Raw genomic sequence first — 21466 nt, forward strand, 5'->3', positions numbered from 1 at the left:
CCCTGCTGACTGCATCTGCGGGAAGTGCACCCAACTCCAGCTCCTCGCAGACCGCGTTAGGGAACTGGAGCTGGAGCTGGATGAACTTCGGATCATTCGGGAGGCGGAGGGGATTATTGACAGGAGTTATAGGGAGGCAGTCACACCTCAGGTAAAAGAAGTAGGTAGATGGGTTACCGTCAGGGGAAGGAAAGGGAACCAGCAGGCAGTGCAGGGATCCCCTGTGGCCGTTTCCCTCAACAACAGGTATACCGTTTTGGATACTGTTGGGGGGGACGACTTACCAGGGGTAAGCAATGGGGTGCAGGTCTCTGGCACAGAGTCTGTCCCTGTTGCTCAGAAGGGAAAAGGGAAGAGGAGCAGAGCATTAGTCATTGGGGACTCCATAGTTAGGGGAACAGATAGGAGGTTCTGTGGGAACGAGAGAGACTCACGGTTGGTGTGTTGCCTCCCAGGTGCCAGGGTACGTGATGTCTCCGATCGTGTTTTTGGGATCCTTAAGGGGAAGGGGGAGCACCCCCAAGTCGTGGTCCACATAGGCACCAACGACATAGGTAGGAAGAGAGATGGGGATTTAAGGCAGAAATTCAGGGAGCTAGGGTGGAAGCTTAGAGCGAGAACAACCAGAGTTGTTATCTCTGGGTTGTTGCCTGTGCCACGTGCTAGCGAAGAGAGGAATAGGGAGAGAGAGGAGTTGAACACGTGGCTGCAGGGATGGTGTAGGAGGGAGGGTTTTGGTTTCCTGGATAATTGGGGCTCTTTCTGGGGTAGGTGGGACCTCTACAAACAGGATGGTCTTCACCTGAACCAGAGGGGTACCAATATCCTGGGGGGGAGATTTGTTAGTGCTCTTCGGGGGGGTTTAAACTAAATCAGCAGGGGAATGGGAACCTAAATTGTAGTTCCAGTGTACAGGCTGTTGAGAGTAGTGAGGTAGGGGATAAGGTTACAGGGACGCAAGAGGGCACTGGCAAGCAAGAACTTGGTTTAAAGTGTGTCTACTTCAACGCCAGGAGCATCCGGAATAAGATGGGTGAGCTTGCAGCATGGGTTGGTACCTGGGATCCTGATGTTGTGGCCATTTCGGAGACATGGGTAGAGCAGGGGCAGGAATGGATGTTGCAGGTTCCGGGATTTAGATGTTTCAGAAAGAACAGAGAAGAGGGTAAAAGAGGGGGGGGTGTGGCATTGTTAATCAAGGAAAGTATTACAGCGGCAGAAAGGACGTTTGAGGACTCGTCTACTGAGGTAGTATGGGCCGAGGTTAGAAACAGGAGAGGAGAGGTCACCCTGTTGGGAGTTTTCTATAGACCTCCGAATAGTTCCAGAGATGTAGAGGAAAGGATAGCGAAGATGATTCTCGACAGGAGCGAGAGTAACAGGGTAGTGGTTATGGGGGACTTTAACTTTCCAAATATTGACTGGAAATACTATAGTTCGAGTACTTTAGATGGGTCTGTTTTTGTCCAGTGTGTGCAGGAGGGTTTTCTGACACAGTATGTGGACAGGCCAACCAGGGGCGATGCCACATTGGATTTGGTACTGGGTAATGAACCCGGCCAGGTGTTCGATTTAGATGTAGGTGAGCACTTTGGCGATAGTGATCACAATTCGGTTAGGTTTACCTTAGCGATGGGCAGGGACAGGTATATACCGCAGGGCAAGAATTATAGCTGGGGGAAAGGAAATTATGACGTGATTAGGCAAGATTTAGGATGTGTAGGATGGGGAAGGAAACTGCAGGGGATGGGCACAAACGAAATGTGGAGCTTATTCAAGGAGCAGCTAATGCGTGTCCTTGATAAGTATGTACCTGTCAGGCAGGGAGGAAGTTGTCGAGCAAGGGAGCCGTGGTTTACTCAAGAAGTTGAAGCGCTTGTCAAGAGGAAGAGGGCGGCTTATGTTAGGATGAGACGTGAAGGCTCAGTTAGGGCGCTTGAGAGTTACAAGCTAGCCAGGAAGGATCTAAAGGGAGGGCTAAGAAGAGCAAGGAGAGGACACGAGAAGTCATTGGCGGATAGGATCAAAGAAAACCCTAAGGCTTTCTATAGGTATATCAGGAATAAACGAATGATAAGAGTTAGAACAGGGCCAATCAAGGATAGTAGTGGGAAGTTGTGTGCGGAATCAGAGGAGATAGGGGAAGCGTTAAATGAATATTTTTCGTCAGTATTTACAGTAGAGAAAGAAAATGTTGCCGAGGAGATTACTGAGATACAGCCTACTAGGCTAGATGGGATTGAGATTCACAAGGAGGAGGTGTTAGCAATTTTGGAAAGAGTGAAAATAGATAAGTCCCCTGGGCCAGATGGGATTTATCCTAGGATCCTCTGGGAAGCCAGGGAGGAGATTGCAGAGCCGTTGTTGTTGATCTTTAAGTCGTCATTGTCGACAGGAGTAGTGCCGGAGGACTGGAGGATAGCAAATGTTGTCCCCTTGTTCAAGAAGGGGAGTAGAGACAGCCCTGGTAATTATAGACCTGTGAGCCTTACTTCGGTTGTGGGTAAAATGTTGGAAAAGGTTATAAGAGACAGGATTTATAATCATCTTGAAAAGAATAAGTTCATTTGCGATAGTCAGCACGGTTTTGTGAAAGGTAGGTCGTGCCTCACAAACCTTATTGAGTTTTTCGAGAAGGTGACCAAACAGGTGGATGAGGGTAAAGCCGTGGATGTGGTGTATATGGATTTCAGTAAGGCGTTTGATAAGGTTCCCCACGGTAGGCTATTGCAGAAAATACGGAAGTATGAGGTTGAAGGTGATTTAGAGCTTTGGATCAGAAATTGGCTAGCTGAAAGAAGACAGAGGGTGGTGGTTGATGGCAAATGTTCATCCTGGAGTTTAGTTACTAGTGGTGTCCCGCAAGGTTCTGTTTTGGGGCCACTGCTGTTTGTCATTTTTATAAACGACCTGGATGAGGGTGTAGAAGGGTGGGTTAGTAAATTTGCGGATGACACGAAGGTCGGTGGAGTTGTGGATAGTGTCGAAGGGTGTTGTAGGGTACAGAGGGACATAGATAGGCTGCAGAGCTGGGCTGAGAGATGGCAAATGGAGTTTAATGCGGAGAAGTGTGAGGTGATTCACTTTGGAAGGAGTAACAGCAATGCAGAGTACTGGGCTAATGGGAAGATTCTTGGTAGTGTAGATGAGCAGAGAGATCTTGGTATCCAGGTACATAAATCCCTGAAAGTTGCTACCCAGGTTAATAGGGCTGTTAAGAAGGCATATGGTGTGTTAGCCTTTATTAGTAGGGGGATCGAGTTTCAGAGCCACGGGGTCATGATGCAGCTGTACAAAACTCTGGTGAGGCCGCACCTGGAGTATTGCGTGCAGTTCTGGTCACCGCATTATAGGAAGGATGTGGAAGCTTTGGAAAGGGTGCAGAGGAGATTTACTAGGATGTTGCCTGGTATGGAAGGAAGGTCTTACGAGGAAAGGTTGAGGGACTTGGGGTTGTTTTCGTTAGAGAGAAGGAGGAGGAGAGGTGACTTAATAGAGACATACAAGATAATCAGAGGGTTAGATAGGGTGGATAGTGAGAGTCTTTTTCCTCGGATGAGGATGGCAAACACGAGGGGACATAGCTTTAAGTTGAGGGGTGAAAGATATAGGACAGATGTCAGAGGTAGTTTCTTTACGCAGAGAGTAGTAGGGGCGTGGAACGCCCTGCCTGCAACAGTAGTAGACTCGCCAACTTTAAGGGCATTTAAGTGGTCATTGGATAGACATATGGATGTAAATGGAATAGTGTAGGTCAGATGATCGGCGCAACATCGAGGGCCGAAGGGCCTGTACTGCGCTGTAATATTCTAAAAAAAAAAATCACTAAGACCACCTATTTCCACCTCTGTAACATAGATCATTTACAGCATAAAAAAGGCCATTTGGCCCATCAAGTCCATGCAGGCTCACCACAGAGGAATCCTGTTAGTGTCTCTCCCCCGCTCGATCCCCGCAGGCCTGAAAGTTTATTTTCTTCAAATGCCCATCCAATTTCTTTTGAAATCATTGATCGTCTCTGCTTCCACCTCCCTCGTGGGCAGTGAGTTCCAGGTCATTACCACTTGCTGCGTAAAAACGTTCTTCCTCACATTCCCCTGCATCTCTTGCCCAAAACCTTAAATATGTGTCCCCTAATCCTTATGCCATCAGTTAATGGGGACAGTTTTTCCTTTTCTAACTTATCTAAGCCTGTCATAATCCTGTACACCTTTGTCAAATCCCTCCTCAATCTCCTTTGCTCCTGGGAGAACAACCTGAGCTTTTCCAAACTAACCTTGTAACTAAAATCCCCCATCACTGGAACCATTCTGGTAAATCTCCTCTGCACCCTCTCAAGGACCCTCATATCCTTCTTGAAGTGTGGTGACCAGAACTGTGGCTAACCAGAGCTTTATAAAGCTTCAGCATAACTTCCCTGCTTTTGTACTCTGTGCCTCTATTTATTAAGCCCAAGATCTCAAATACTTTACCAACCACTCTCTAAATATGTCCTGCCACCTTCAAAGATCAGTGCACATCTCTCTTCCTGCAAACTCTTTAGAACTGCACCATTAAGTCTGTATTTCCTCACCCTATCCCTTCTGCCAAAATGTATCACCTTTCACTTGTCGGTATTAAATTCCATGTCACCTGTCTGTCCATTCTGCTAGCCGATCAATGTCCTGATGCGTGACTCATATCCTCACTGTTTGCCACTCCTCCAAGTTTGGTATTATCTGCAAATTTTGAAATTATACTCTGTATTCCAAGATCCAAGTCATTTAAATATGGCGAAAAAAGCAGTGATCCCAGAACTGACCCTTGGGGAACACCACTGTTTACCATCCTCCAGTCTGAAAAACAACCATTTACCCATGACTCGCTGTTTCTGTTCTTGAGCCAATTTTTTTATCCAATTGGACACTGCCTCTCCTATTCCATGAGCCTCAATTTTGTTAACCAGCTTTTTATGTGGTACTTTCTTAAAATCCATAAAGACAACATCCACTACATCCACAGCAGCCTTCTCTGTTACTTCATCAAAATATTCAATTAGATTAGTCAAACATGACCTTTTTACAAATCTGTACTGGCTCTCCTTAATTAACTCAAACCTTTCCAAGTGCCTGTTGGATTTTTTCCCTGATGCTTCACCTCCCGAAGGACGTGGATGAGCTTTCCGGACGTCGATGGTGGGCACTGAGGAAATGGCTTATTACCTGCACCAGATTCCACCCCCCCTCCCCCCCCCCTTTACCCCCCTTCCACCCCCCCCACCCCCGTCCCCTTCCCTGCTCCACCCTCTCAGCTCACCCCCTCACAACCCCGTCCCAGCCCGCACCCCCCTCGCACCATCTTCACCCCGCACCCCCTTCCCCTGCACCCCCCCCCCACCCCCTCCCTCTACCCCTCCCCCTTGCATCCCCTCCTCCCACCGGCACCATCCTACACCTGTGTAGGGGCCCCAACAACCCCACTGCCTTGTGGGCGTCTCGGGAGAGACCAAGGCTAAGGGAGTAAACCCTAACAGAAAATCCGGAGCGGAACCCCGTAGGCGGTCATGTGTCACCTTTGGCATGTTTCCGGCAGTTCCTGCAGCCATACTGGTGCCAAACGTCGTGTCCTGCACTCCTTTGGACCCCACCAGAAAGGCCGAGAGGGGGGTTTTGACGACTGGGCAACTCTCAACCTCCATAAATTTGCCCAGGCATGCGCCATGGAGAGGTCACTCCATAGTTGCCTCACAGCGACTAAAACAACACGGAAGGCAGCAGTTACGGGTTATAAGTCCAGATAAATTGGCGTAGAAACTGGGCGCCACGGGTTGCCTTTGTCAGTGGGAGAGGTCATTGCACCTCACTGGACAGCTACCGCCCGCCTCAAACCGGGCAGCCCCCGGTCAATAAGGTTCTGTCCCGCCACAGTCTGCCTGCTTCAATGGGTGCTTGGAGCTCAGGGTCATTGCCCGAAAGGTGGACTGATACACCGCACCAAACAACACGAAAAAAGGAAAGAAGGTACCAGCCCTTCGCTTTGCAAGCTGGAACGTCAGAACTATGTGTCCTGGCCTGTCGGAAGACCTTACACAAATCAACGATTCTCGGAAGACCGCCATCATTAACAACGAGCTCAGTAGATTCAATGTGGACATTGCAGCACTTCAGGAGACTCGCCTCCCCGCGAGTGGCTCTCTAGCAGAGCAAGACTACACCTTCTTCTCGCAGGGTAGGGATCCTGAAGAACCAAGACAGCATGGAGTGGGCTTCGCCATCAGAAACTCCTTGCTCAGCATGATAGAGCCTCCCTCAAATGGCTCGGAACGCATACTGTCCATCCGACTGCTCACCACCTCTGGTCCAGTACACCTACTCAGCATCTATGCTCCAACACTCTGCTCCCCACCTGAAGCTAAAGACCAGTTCTATGAACAACTCCATAACATCATTAGCAGCATCCCCAACACCGAACACCTATTTCTGCTGGGGGACTTTAATGCCAGGGTTGGGGCCGACCATGACTCATGGCCCTCCTGCCTTGGGCGCTATGGCATTGGAAGGATGAATGAGAATGGACAGAGACTGCTTGAGTTGTGTACCTATCATAACCTCTGCATCACCAACTCGTTCTTTCACACTAAACCCTGTCACCAGGTTTCATGGAGGCACCCAAGATCATGTCGTTGGCACCAGCTAGACCTCATTGTCACAAGGCGAGCCTCTTTAAACAGTGTTCAAATCACACGCAGCTTCCACAGTGCGGACTGCGACACCGACCACTCCCTGGTGTGCAGCAAGGTTAGACTCAGACCAAAGAAGTTGCATCATTCCAAGCAGAAGGGCCACCCGCGCATCAACACGAGCAGAATTTCTCACCCACAGCTGTTACAAAAATTTCTAAATTCACTTGTAACAGCCCTTCAAAACACTCCCACAGGGGAGGCTGAGACCAAGTGGGCCCACATCAGAGACGCCATCTATGAGTCAGCTTTGACCACCTACGGCAAAAGTGCGAAGAGAAATGCAGACTGGTTTCAATCTCATAATGAAGAGCTGGAACCTGTCATAGCCGCTAAGCGCATTGCACTTTTGAACTACAAGAAAGCCCCCAGCGATTTAACATCCGCAGCACTTAAAGCAGCCAGAAGTACTGCACAAAGAACAGCTAGGCGTTGCGCAAACGACTACTGGCAACACCTATGCAGTCATATTCAGCTGGCCTCAGACACCGGAAACATCAGAGGAATGTATGATGGCATGAAGAGAGCTCTTGGGCCAACCATCAAGAAGATCACCCCCCTCAAATCTAAATCGGGGACATAATCACTGACCAACGCAAACAGATGGACCGCTGGGTTGAGCACTACCTAGAACTGTACTCCAGGGAGAATGCTGTCACTGAGACTGCCCTCAATGCAGCCCAGCCTCTACCAGTCATGGATGAGCTGGACATACAGCCAACCAAATCGGAACTCAGTGATGCCATTGATTCCCTAGCCAGCGGAAAAGCCCCTGGGAAGGACAGCATTACCCCTGAAATCATCAAGAGTGCCAAGCCTGCTATACTCTCAGCACTACATGAACTGCTATGCCTGTGCTGGGACGAGGGAGCAGTACCCCAGGACATGCGCGATGCCAACATCATCACCCTCTATAAAAACAAAGGTGACCGCGGTGACTGCAACAACTACCGTGGAATCTCCCTGCTCAGCATAGTGGGGAAAGTCTTTGCTCGAGTCGCTCTGAACAGGCTCCAGAAGCTGGCCGAGCGCGTCTACCCTGAGGCACAGTGTGGCTTTCGTGCAGAGAGATCGACTATTGACATGCTGTTCTCCCTTCGTCAGATACAGGAGAAATGCCGTGAACAACAGATGCCCCTCTACATTGCTTTCATTGATCTCACCAAAGCCTTTGACCTCGTCAGCAGACGTGGTCTCTTCAGACTACTAGAAAAGATTGGATGTCCACCAAAGCTACTAAGTATCATCACCTCATTCCATGACAATATGAAAGGCACAATTCAACATGGTGGCTCCTCATCAGAGCCCTTTCCTATCCTGAGTGGTGTGAAACAGGGCTGTGTTCTCGCACCCACACTTTTTGGGATTTTCTTCTCCCTGCTGCTTTCACATGCGTTCAAATCCTCTGAAGAAGGAATTTTCCTCCACACAAGATCAGGGGGCAGGTTGTTCAACCTTGCCCGTCTAAGAGCGAAGTCCAAAGTACGGAAAGTCCTCATCAGAGAACTCCTCTTTGCTGACGATGCTGCTTTAACATCTCACACTGAAGAATGCCTGCAGAGTCTCATCGACAGGTTTGCGTCTGCCTGCAATGAATTTGGCCTAACCATCAGCCTCAAGAAAACGAACATCATGGGGCAGGATGTCAGAAATGCTCCATCCATCAATATTGGCGACCACGCTCTGGAAGTGGTTCAAGAGTTCACCTACCTAGGCTCAACTATCACCAGTAACCTGTCTCTAGATGCAGAAATCAACAAGCGCATGGGTAAGGCTTCCACTGCTATGTCCAGACTGGCCAAGAGAGTGTGGGAAAATGGCGCACTGACACGGAACACAAAAGTCCGAGTGTATCAGGCCTGTGTCCTCAGTACCTTGCTCTACGGCAGCGAGGCCTGGACAACGTATGCCAGCCAAGAGCGACGTCTCAATTCATTCCATCTTCGCTGCCTTCGGAGAATACTTGGCATCAGGTGGCAGGACTATATCTCCAACACAGAAGTCCTTGAAGCAGCCAACACCCCCAGCTTATACACACTACTGAGTCAGCGGCGCTTGAGATGGCTTGGCCATGTGAGCCGCATGGAAGATGGCAGGATCCCCAAAGACACATTGTACAGCGAGCTCGCCACTGGTATCAGACCCACCGGCCGTCCATGTCTCCGTTATAAAGACGTCTGCAAACGCGACATGAAATCGTGTGACATTGATCACAAGTCGTGGGAGTCAGTTGCCAGCATTCGCCAGAGCTGGCGGGCAGCCATAAAGACAGGGCTAAATTGTGGCGAGTCGAAGAGACTTAGTAGTTGGCAGGAAAAAAGACAGAGGCGCAAGGGGAGAGCCAACTGTGCAACAGCCCCAACAAACAAATTTCTCTGCAGCACCTGTGGAAGAGCCTGTCACTCCAGAATTGGCCTTTATAGCCACTCCAGGCGCTGCTTCACAAACCACTGACCACCTCCAGGCGCGTATCCATTGTCTCTCGAGATAAGGAGGCCCAAAAGAATTGTTTCTAAAATCTTACCCACCACTGATGTTAAACTGATTGGCCTGTAGTTGCTGGGAACGTCCTTACACTCTTTCTTGAATAAGGGTGTTACATTTGCAGTCTCTAATCTTCTGGCACCTCCCCTGTATCTAGGGAAGACTGAAAGATTATGGCAAGCCCTTGTGCTATCTCCACCCTCACTTCCTTTAGCAATCTGAGATACAAGCCATCCGGACCAAGTGACTTATCTACCCTAAGCATAGCCAGCCTTTCCAGTATCACCTCCCTCTCAATTTTTACCCTATCCATTGCCTCGACTCTCTCCATTTCTACTGATATTTTGTCAGATTCCTCTGCCTTATAAACATCATTAGGAAGTACTCATTAAATATTCCAGCCTTGCCCTGTTCCACTTAGCATATATTACCCTCTTTGTCCCTAATAGGCCCTACTCAACCTCTTACTACTCTTACTATTTACATGCAGTAGATGATTTTTGGGTTCCCTTTTATGCTGCCTGCCATTCTATTCTCATATTCTTTCTTTGCCAATCTTACTTTTCTTTTCACCTCCCCTCTCAATTTTTTGTATTTAGCCTGGTTCGCACTTGAAGAATTTACCTGGTATGCATCATGCACCCTCTTTTTTGTTTCATCCTAATCTCTGTCGCCTTCATCCTGTTTTTGGTTTCCCTTCCTTTCACCCTTGTTGGAATGTTCCTAGCCTGTACCTGAAGCATCTCTTCCTTAAAGATCACCATTGTTCCGATACAGTGTTTCCTGTTAGTCTTTGGTTCCATTCTATCCTGGCTAGATCCCTTCTCATCGCATTGAAATTAGTCCTCTTCCAGTCTAGCCATTCTACTTTATATCGTTCCTTGCTTTTCTGCATTACGAGTCTCAACCTGATGATATGATGATCACTTTTAGCCAAGTATTTCCCCACAGATATGTGGTCTATTTGGCCCACCTCATTTCCAAGCACCAGATCCAGCAATGCCTTCTTTTTTGTTGGGCCGAGAACATACTGATCAAGGAAGCTCTCCTGAACACAATCCAGAAATTCCTCCCCTTCCTTTCCCTTAACGCTAAAAAATTATCTCAATCAATGTTTGGGTAATTAAAGTCCCCAATATCACCACTCTATCGTTCTTGTACATCTCTGTGATTTCCCTGCAGATTTGCTCCGATCTCTCTCTCACTACTGTTTCGTGTCACTCAGCCAATTTTGTATCCATGTTGCTAATGTCCCTGTTATTCCATGAACTATTCCATGAACTGAAGTTAAACTGACTGGCCTGTAGTTGCTGTGTTTATCTTTACATCTTTTTTTGAACAATGGTGAGTGTGGGTGGGGGCAGTGGGTGTGGGGGTTGTGTGTGGGTGGGGGCAAAAGATGTTTGGGGAGTGAGTGGGGGAGGCAGTGGGTGTGGGGGGGGGTGAGTTTGTGGGTTTTGGGAGGGGTGAATGTGGGGGAGGCAGGGGCGGGGAGCAAAGGGCAGGGAGTACAGCACTAGCGTCAGCGAATGGTCTCAGTCTCAGCTTCTGCACTTTGTACATTACAAAGATTAATGTGAAGACTTGGGTCATGAAAAGTGAATTATTGTAACTTTTGGAAGTTACACTATAATAGATGAGAACTTGTGTTGCACCCTATAATTAAAACTTTCTGTTTAACGTTCAGGACTTTGAACATTGGGAGTAAATATGGTTACAGAGTGGAATTCACTGGTGTAGGGAAAGGGCCACCAGGGACAGAGCAATTTGGATTCTGCACACAAATATCGATATTTCTGAGACAGCTTTCAAGAACAACTCAAATTGAGACAAAAAATTCAGAGACATTATATAAACTGGTAGGTGCTTGCATTGGAAACATTCACAAATCATTGAGAAATCAGTGTGCAAATCTGCTATCTAATGTGAAGTTGGTTTCAGTCAGCTGTACAGCTCACTTAAAATTCTTATTTTAATGTGATGCTAGTTCATTCTCGTGCCACTCAATTCCCTGTTACTCAATCCTGTGTTAATTCCCTGTTACTCAATCCTGTGTTAATCCCATGTTAATCAATTCCAGGCCATTCAATCCCGTGCCACTTGAACCCTGTTAATCAATCCCGTGTTAACTCAATCCCATGTTTTCTCAATCCCATGCCACTCGATGCTGTGTTAATCAATCCCGTGATTTCGTGCCACAATATAATCAGGCAGAGTCAACATGGTTTTACGAAAGGGAAATCATGTTGGACAAATTTATGAGAGCTCTTTGAGGATATAACAAGCGGGATGGATAAAGGGGAACCAGTAGATGTAGTGTATTTGGATTTCCAAAAGGCATTTGATAAGGTGCCATATAAAAGGCTACTACACAAGTTAAGAGCTCATGGTGTTGGCGGTAATATATTAGCATGGATAGAGGATTGGCTAACTAACAGGAAACAAAAAGTCAAGCAGGATACATGGGTCATTTTCAGGATGGCAAACTGTAACTAGTGGGGTGCCACAGGGATCAGTGCTGGGGCCTCAACTATTTACAATGTATATTAATGATGTGGCTGAAGGGACCAAGTGTATTGTAGCCAAATTTGCTGCCGATACAAAGATAGGTAGGAAAGCAAGTTGTGAGGAGTCTGCAAAGGGACATAGATAGGTTAAGTGAGTGGAGAAAAATTTGGCATATGGACTAAAATGTGGGAAAATGTGAGGTTGTCCACTTTGGCAGGAAGAATAGAAAAACAGAATATTATTTAAATGGTGAAAGACTGCAGGATGCTACGGTACAGAGGGATCTGGGTGTCCTTGTACAAGAATCACAAAAAGTTAGCATGCAGGTACAGCAAGTAATTAGGAAGGCAAATGGAATGTTGGCCTTTATTGCAAGGGGGATGGAGTATGAAAGTAGAGAGTCAGGGCATTGGTGAGATGGCACCTAGAGTACTGTGGACAGTTTTGGTCACCTTATTTAAGGAGGGACATACTTGCATTAGAAGCAGTTCGGAGAAGGATCACTCGGCTGATTCCTGGGATGAGGGGTTTGCCTTATGAGGAACGGTTAGACCTATACTCATTGGAGTTTAGAAGATTGAGAGGTGATCTTATTGAAACATAGAAGATTCTACGGGCGCTTGACAGGGTAGATGCTGAGACTATGTTCCCCCTCATGGGGGAATCTAGAACTAGGGGGCACAGTTTCAAAATAAGGAGTCTCCCATTTAACATGGAGATGAGGAGGAACTTCTCCTCTCAGAGGATCGTTAATCTTTGGAATTCTCTTCCCCAGAAAGTAGTGGAGGCTGGGCCATTGAATTGGAGAGGCGGTGGCGTAGTGGTAATGTCACTGGGCTAGTAATCCATAGTCTAGACTAATGCTCTGAGGGCATGGTTTCGAATCCCACCATTGGCAGATAGTGAGATTTGAATTCAATTAATAAATATAGAATTAAAAGCTAGTCTAATAGTGACCATGAAACCATTGTTGTTTGTTGTAAAATCCCATCTGGTTCACTAATGTCCTTTAGGGAAGGAAATCTGCTGTCCTTATGCAGTCTGGCCTACATGTGACTCCAGACCCACAGCAATGTGGTTGACTCTTAAATGCCTTCTGAAATGGCCAACAAGCCTCTCAGTTCAAGGGCAATTACAGATTGGCAATAAATGCTGACCTAGCCAGCGACACCCACATCCCACAAAAAAAACAAATTAAAAAAAACATATTCAAGGAAGTTGAGGGTTATGAGGGGCAGGCAGGAAAGTGGAGTTAAGCCACAATCAGATCAGCCATGATCTTATTGAATGGCGGAGCAGGTTTGAGGGGCCGAATGGCCTACTCGTGCTCCTATTTTTTGTTATGTGCCACCTAATCTTATGCATATAAATAGTTGGAACAGAACCATTGCTGGAGAGTTTTATCTCCATAAGGAGCAATGTCTGGAACTCAGCCAGTGATGTAGCTGCTCTTCATTTCTCCAGACTCTGTCATGCAGCTTTAAGGAACATCCTACAAACTAAGGTCTCGACTTCATGTAGAGAATTTGCCCAAGAATATTAGCAAGACAACCTGAATTCCAGTGTAGCGAGGTCCAGCTCAGTGATCAGACAATACTGTGTCCCCAAGGTTCATTCTTGATCTCTTTCAGAAATCCTTCATAACCTCAACTAGTCATCAAAAGAAATAAACCTTTCTTTAAACATAGATTACATCAATTGACCCTGAGTACTGCCTCTATATAAATACACTGTCCATAATTCTGCTATAGATTCTGTGCCCATTTATAAATTTGCATTGTTTATTTCCAAGGTATATGAAGTTGTTTACCCAAGTCTGAAAGATAAGAAAATCCTACAGGATGTTGTACTTAATGAAGTGATATACGCAGCAGAATGTGTGAGAAGGCATCTCATCGACAGTCATCCCGATGATGATGAAGCTGAGAATTGGAGTCAGAATGAAAGGACATCTGTGCAAGCTGAGGATGTACCTGAAAACGCCAGTTCTAAGCCAAAGAGCAGTGAGACAGTGAAAGTGTGCAGAATTGGTGGTAAACTTCACATCCCCTTGATAAACTTATTCTCTGTCCCCAAGGTGCAGCAGCTCAGTGGCTCCCTGCAGCAACTGCAGGAGATCCTGCGGGCGACTGACCGAGTGGTGCTCAGTGCCTGTGGGTCCTCAGTCCTGTATCCTGCCTATGATGACAGCAGTTACAACTAATTGATGAAGTCTGACAATCAGTGGATAGCAACCAAAGTTATAACAAAAACAAATGATAAGCAGATTCAAATCAAAGTACACAGCGTGTGCAGAGTGCAGGAACACACTCACTCACAGCTGCTGAATAAAGGATCTGGACAATCAACAGAAACACTGACAAGTTATTCAGTTTATAACTTTTGTAGAAACAGGCTTGTTATAAAATCTATCAGGGAACCTGGAGATAAGGTTTCTTTGTGGTCTATTCGATACCACGGTTTCAATGAAGGCAGACTATGTTGAATAGTAAAATAGGCCATTAATGATACCTCAATTTATCCACATGCATTTGCTCAAATTTGTATCTTTGCAGCAAGTAATGAAAGAAGGGAAGGGATTGGTTGAAGTTTACAGTAGCAGGGACGGGATTGGCTGAAAGTTACAGTAACAGGCAGAATTGGTTGAAGGTTACAATATCAGGGACGGGTTTGGTTGAAGGTTACAGTAATAGGGACTGGATTGGTTGAGCAATATTTATATAGCGCCCTCAATAAAACATCCCAGGACACTTCACAGAAACGTTATAAAGCAAAATTTGACACCGAGCCACATAAGGCGATATAAGAACAGATGGCCAAAAGTTTGGTCAAGGAGATAGGTTTTCAGGAGAGTCTTAAAGGATGAAAGAGGTGAGAGGCAGAGTGGTTGACGGAGGGAATTTCAGAACTTAGGGCCCAGACAGATGAAGGCACGGCCGCCAATGTTGGAGCGATTGCAATCGGGGACACAAAAGAGGCCAGAATTAAAGGAGCTCGGAGATCTCAGGAATAGGAAATAGGAGCAGGAGTAGGCCATTCGGTCCCTCGACTCTGCTCCGCCATTCAATGCGAACATGGCCGATCCTTGGCCTCAGTTCCGGTTTCCTTGCCCGATCTCCATATTCCTTGATTCCCTTAGAGTCCAAAACTCTAGTGACCTCAGCCTTGAATATACTCATGATTGAGCATCCAAGGCCTTCTGGGATAGAGAATTCCAAAGATTCACAAATCTCCTCATCTCAGTCCGAAATGACCCCTTGTTCAAGACTCCTCAACCAGGGACATCAGCCCTCAGCATCTACCCTGTTAACACCTCGCAGAATTTTATATGTTTCAATCAGTTAAAACTCCAGAGAATATAGGCCCATTCTATTCAATGTCCCCTCATAGGACAACACTTTCATCCCAGGAATCAATCGTGTGAACCTTTGTTGCACTTGATGTAAGGCAAGTATATCATAGGTAAAGAGACAACAAACTACACAGTACTCCAGGTGTGGTTCTACCCAAAGTAGTAGTCTCTCCGATGAGATAGTTGAGGCAAATGTAGAGGTTAAAGCAAGCAAGTCCAGTCGGCAGGCCGGGCAGGACAGGGAGCATGGAAGGTCTGATAGGCTAAACTATTTACTTTAATGCAAGAAGCCTTGCAGGTAAGGCAGATGAACTCAGAGCATGGATCGGTACATAGGATGGTGATATTATAGCTATTACGGAAAAGTGGTTGAGGGATGGGCAGGACTGGCAGCCCAATGTTCCGAGGTAGCGATGCTTCCGGCGTGACAGAGTTGGAGGTAAGAAAGGAGGGGGATGGGGGATTGCACTGTTGATTAGGGAGGACATCACGGCAGTTCCTAGAGAGGATATCCCGGGGGGAACGTCCAGCGAGGCCATATGGGTAGAACTTAGAAATAAGAAAGGGGTGATCACTTTGATGGGATTATACTATAGGCCCCCCAATAGTCAGAGGGAATTGGAGGAGCATATATGTAGGGAAATCACAGATAGGTGTATGAATTATAGGGTTGTAATAGCAGGTGATTTTAACTTCCCTAATATTGACTGGGACTGCCTTAGTGCCAAGGGATCAGATGGGGAAGAATTTGTTAAGTGTGTCCAGGATAGTTTTCTGAAGCAGTATGTGGATGGCCCCACGAGAGAAGGGGCTACATTCGACCTCCTCTTAGGAAATGAGGATGGGCAGGTGGTTGATGTGTCTGTGGGGGAGCACTTTGGGACCAGTGACCATAACTCGATTAGCTTCAAGATCGTTATGGAAAAGGATAGGACTGGTCCTCAAGGTGAAGTCCTAAATTGAGGGAAGGCTAATTTTGATGGCATCAGACAGGAACTCTCAAAAGTTGAATGGGAGAGGCTGTTTACTGGTAAAGGGACGTCTGGCAAGTGGGAGGCTTTTAAAAGTGAGTTGGGAAGAATTCAGGGCTGGCATATTCCTGTTAGGTTGAAGGGCAAGGCTGGCAGGTTTAGGGAACCTTGGTTGACGAGGGATATTGAGGGTCTGGTCAGGACAAAGAAGGAGGCATATGTCAGGTATAGGCAGCTGGGATCAACCGAGTCCCTCGAGGAATATAAGGGATGTAGGAGTACACTTAAGAAGGAAATTCGGAGGGCGAAAAGGGGCCATGAGATTTCCCTGGCAGATAAGATAAAGGAGAATCCTAAAAGATTCTATAAGTATATTAAGAGTAAAAGGGTAGCTAGGGAGAGAGTAGGTCCCCTTAAGGATCAGTGTGGTAATCTCTGTGTGGAGCCAGGGGAAATGGGCGAGGTCCTAAATGAATACTTCACGTCTGTATTTACCGTGGAGAAGATCATGGAAGCGAGTGAGTTCAAGGGAGGGAACAGCGATATCCTGGAGCATGTCAACATTACAAAGGAGGAGGTATTAGAGATTTTGAAGCGCTTTAAGGTGGATAAATCCCCAGGGCCTGACCAGGTGTATCCTAGGATGTTATGGGTAGCAAGGGAGGAGATTGCTGGGGCTCTGGCAGAGATTTTTGTATCATCGTTAGCCATGGATGAGGTACTGGAAGACAGGAAGATTGCTAATGTTGTGCCTTAATTTAAGAAGGGCAGCAGGGATAAGCCAGAGAACTACAGGCCAGTGAACCTTACATCAATGGTGGGAAAGTTATTGGAAGGGATTCTGAGAGACAGGATTTATATGCATTTGGAAATGCAAGGTCTGATTAGGGATAGTCAGCATGGCTTTGTGCATGGGAAATCATGTCTCATGAATTTGAGTTTTTGAGGAGGTGACCAAGAGGATTAACGAGGGCAGGACGGTGGACATTGTCTGCATGGACTTTAGCAAGGCCTTTGACAAGGTCCCACATGGTGGGCTGGTCCGGAAGGTTTGAACACATGGGATCCAGGGTGAGCTAGCCAATTGGATGCAAAATTGGCTTGGTGATGGGAGGCAGAGGGTGGTAATGGAGGGTTGTTTTTCAGATTGGAGGCCGGTGACCAGTGGTGTGCCGCAGGGATCGGTGCTGGGCCCTCTGTTGTTTGTCATATATATTAATGACTTGGATGTGAATGTAAGGGGACATGATTAGTAAGTTTGCAGATGACAGCAAAATTGGTGGTATAGTGGACAGTGAAGAAGGTTGTCTAAGGTTACAACAGGACATAGATGAATTGGGAAAGTGGGCAAGGGATTGGCAAATGGAATTTAACGCAGACAAGTGCGAAGTGATGCATTTTGGGAAGTTAAACCAGGGCAGGACATATACAGTGAATGGCAGAGCCCTGGGGAGTGTTGCTGAGCAGAGAGACCTTGGGGTGCAAGTACATAGTTCCCTGAAAGTGGCAACACAGGTAGACAGGGTGGTGAAGAAGACGTATGGCATGCTTGCCTTCATCGGCCGAGGCATTGAGTACAAGAGTTGGGACGTAATGTTACAGTTGTACATAACGTTGGTTAGGACGCATTTGGAGTACTGTGTGCAGTTTTGGTCGCCCGCACTACAGGAAAGATGTGATTCAGCTAGAGAAGGTGCAGAAAAGATTCACAAGGATATAGCCTGGTTTGGAGGGCTTGAGTTATAAAGAGAGATTGGATAGGCTGGGTCTGTTTTCCCTGGAGCGAAGGAGGCTGAGAGGGGACATGATAGAGGTGTATAAAATTATGAGAGGCATAGATAGGGTAGATAGCCAGAGTCTGTTTCCCATGGGTAGGGGTGACTAAAACCAGAGGGCATAGATTTAAGGTGAGAGGGAGGAGGTTTAAAGGGGATCAAAGGGGAAAAGTTTTCACACAAAGAATAGTGTGGAATGAGCTGCCAGAGGAGGTGGTGGAGGCAGGAACAGTATCAACATTTAAGAGGCATCTGGACAGATACTTGAATGAGCAAGGCATAGAGGGATATGGAATTAATGCAGGCAGGTGGGATTAGTATAGATAGGCATTATGGTCGACATGGATGCGGTGGGCCGAAGGGCCTGTTTCTATGCTGTACGACTCTATGACTATGACTCTAATTGTAGCAAGACTCCTTTAGTCTTTTACTCAAACCTCATTGCAATAAAGGCCAACACACCATTTGCCTTTCTAGTTGCTTACTGTGGGGGATGGGATGGGAACCTGAGCGGGGAGACTGAGGAGGAGGAAACAAGGATAGAAACGAAAGACAGGAAACAAAAAGGCAAAAGTGGAAGGCATAGAAATCAAGGGCAAGAAACAAATCGGGCCACAGTGCGAAAAAATGCTAAGTTGACTAAGACAAGACTAAAGGCATTGTGCCTCAAAGCACGGAGTATTTGCAATAAGGTCGGCGAATTAACTGCGCAAATAGATGTAAATGGATGCAATATAGTTGCGATACAGAGACATGGCTGCAGGGTGACCAAGGATGGGAACTGAACATCCAAAGAACAGTACAACAAAGGAACAGGCCATTTGGCCCTCCAAGCCTGCGCTGATCTTGATGCCTGCCAAAACTAACACCTTCTGCACTTCCAGGGCCCATATCCTTCTATTCCCTTCCTATTCATATATTTGTCAAGGTGTCTCTTAAACGTCACTATCGTATCTGCTTCCACCACCTCCCCTGGCAGCAAGTTCCAGGCACTCACCACCCTCTGTGTAAAAAACTTGCCTTGCACATCCCCTCTAAACTTTGCCCCTCTCACCTTAAACCTATGTCCCCTAGTAACCGACTCTTCCACCCTGAGAAAAAGCTTCTGACTATCCACTCTGTCCATGCCGCTCATAACTTTGTAAACCTCTATCATGTCACCCCTCCACCTCCGTCGTTCCAGTGAAAACAATCCGAGTTTTTCCAACCTCTCCTCATAGCTAATGCCCTCCAGACCAGGCAACATCCTGGTAAACCTCCTCTGTACCCTCTCCAAAGCCTCCACGTCCTTCTGGTAGTGTGGCGACCAGAATTGCACGCAATATTTTAAGTGTGGCCTAACTAAGGTTCTGTACAGCTGCAGCATGACTTGCCAATTTTTATACTCTATGCCCTGACCGATGAAGGCAAGCATGCCGTATGCCTTCTTGACTACCTTATCCACCTGCGTTGCCACTTTCAGTGACCTGTGGACCTGTACGCCCAAGGGTATTCAATATTTAGGAAGGACAGGCAAAAAGGGAAAGGAGGTGGAGTAGCGTTGTTTGTAAAAGAAGAAATCAGTGCAATAGTGAGGAAGGATATTAGCTCAGAGAATCCTGATGCGGAATCTGTATGGGTGGAGCTAAGAAACACCAAGGGGCAGAAAACGTTGGTGGGGGTTGTATATAGACCCCCAAACAGCAGTGGTGATGTCGAGGATGGCATTAAACAGAAAATTAGAGATGAATGCAATAAGGATGCAACTGCAATTATGGGTGATTTTAATCTACATATTGATTGGGCAAACCTAATTAGCAATAATACAGTGGAGGAGGAATTCCTGGAGTGCGTGCGTGATGGTTTTTTGGACCAATACGTTGAGGAACCAACTCGAGAACAGGTCATCCTCGACTGGGTATTGTGCAATGAGAAAGGATTAGTTACCAATCTTGTTGTGATGGGTCCCTTGGGGAAGAGTGAGCATAACATGATAGAATTCTTCATCAAGATGGATAGTGAGAGAGTTGATTCCGAGACTAGGGTCCTCAATCTAAATAAAGGAAACTATGAAGGTATGAGGCGCGAGTTGACTATGATAGATTGGGGAGCGTTACTTAAAGGGTTGACAGTGGATAGGCAATGGCTAGCATTTATGGAGCACTTGGATGAATTACAGCAATTGTTCATTCCTGTCTGGCGCAAAAATAAAACTGGAAGGGTGGCTCAACCATAGCTTACAAAAGAAATTAGGGACAGTATTAGATCCAAGGAGGAGAAATATAAAATGGCCAGAACAAGCAGCAAACCTGAGGATTGGGAGCCGTTTAGAATTCAGCAAAGGAGGACAAAGGTATTGATTAAGAAGGGGAAAATAGAATATGACAGTAAGCTTGAGAGAACATAAAAACTGACTGTAAAAGCTTCTATGTGAAAAAAAAAGATGTGAAGAGAAATGTGGGTTCCTTACAGTCAGAAACGGGGGAAATTTATAATGGGGAACAAAGAAATGGCAGACCAATCAAATACATACTTTGGTTCTGTCTTCACAAAGGAGGACACAAATTACCTCCCAGAAATGTTGGGGAACATAGGGTGTAGTGAGAAGGAGGAACTGCATGAAATCAGTATTAGTAGGGAAATGGTGTTAGGCAAATTGATGGGATTGAAGGCCGATAAATCCCCAGGGCCTGATAATCTACATCCTAGAGTACTTAAGGAAGTAGCCCTTGAAATAGTAGATGCATAGCTGGTCATTTTTCAAACTTCTGTCGACTCTGGAACAGTTACAACGGATTGGAGGGTAGCTAATGTAACCCCACTATTTAAAAAAGGAGGTCGAGAGAAAACAGGGAATTATAGACCGGTTATCCTAACATCAGTAGTGGGTAAAATGCTAGAGTCCATTATAAAAGATGTAATAGCAGAGTACTTGGAAAACAGAGACAGGATCGGACAAAGTCAACATGGATTTACGAAAGGGAAATCATGCTTGACAAATCTACTGGAATTTTTTGAAGATGTAACCAGTAGAATAGATAAGGGAGAACCAGTGGATGTGGTATATTTGGACTTTCAGAAGGCTTTCGATAAGGTCCCACATAAGAGATTAGCGTGCAAAATTAAAGCACATGGGATTGGGGGTAAGGTATTGACATGGATGGAGAACTGGTTGGCAGACAGGAAACAAAGAGTAGAAATCAACGGGTCTTTTTCCGAATGGCAGGCAGTTACTAGTGGGGTACCGCTAGGATCCCAGCTATTTACAATATATATTAATGATATAGATGAGGGAATTAAATATAATATATCCAAGTTTGCAGATGATACAAAGTTGGGTGTGAGCTGTGAGGAGGATGCAAAGAAGCTCCAGTGTGATTTGGACAGGTTGAGTGAGTGGGCAAATACATGGCAGATGCAGTATAATGTGAACAAATGTGAGGTTATCCACTTTGGTGGCAAAAACAGGAAGGCAGATTAATATCTGAACGGCAATAGATTGGGAAAGGGGGAGGTGCAGCGAGACCTGGGTGTCCTTGTGCACCAGTCGCTGAAAGTAAGCATACAGGTGCAGCAAGCAGTTGAGAAGGCAAATGGTATGTTGGCCTTCATAGTGAGAGGATTTGAGTACAGGAGCAAGGATGTCTTGCTGCAATTATACAAGGCCTTGGTGAGACCA

At 46.4% G+C, this 21466-nt stretch overlaps 1 protein-coding gene across 5 annotated transcripts in view; it reads left to right on the plus strand.

The window, feature by feature from the left end:
• Nucleotides 1–18728, plus strand: part of henmt1 (HEN methyltransferase 1) — an 89752-nt gene extending 71024 nt beyond the window's left edge. For all 5 annotated transcript variants that reach the window (XM_068036544.1, XM_068036545.1, XM_068036546.1 and 2 more), the window contains 2 exons: nucleotides 10890–11061; nucleotides 13503–18728. In XM_068036544.1, the coding sequence (XP_067892645.1) occupies nucleotides 10890–11061; nucleotides 13503–13913 (583 nt within the window). In that variant the 3' untranslated portion in view covers nucleotides 13914–18728. The remainder of the gene's footprint in view (nucleotides 1–10889; nucleotides 11062–13502) is intronic.
• The last annotated feature ends 2738 nt before the right edge of the window (nucleotides 18729–21466 follow it).

This window comes from Heterodontus francisci, chromosome 8, assembly GCF_036365525.1.
Source record: "Heterodontus francisci isolate sHetFra1 chromosome 8, sHetFra1.hap1, whole genome shotgun sequence".
In the NCBI taxonomy this organism is placed as follows: domain Eukaryota; kingdom Metazoa; phylum Chordata; class Chondrichthyes; order Heterodontiformes; family Heterodontidae; genus Heterodontus; species Heterodontus francisci.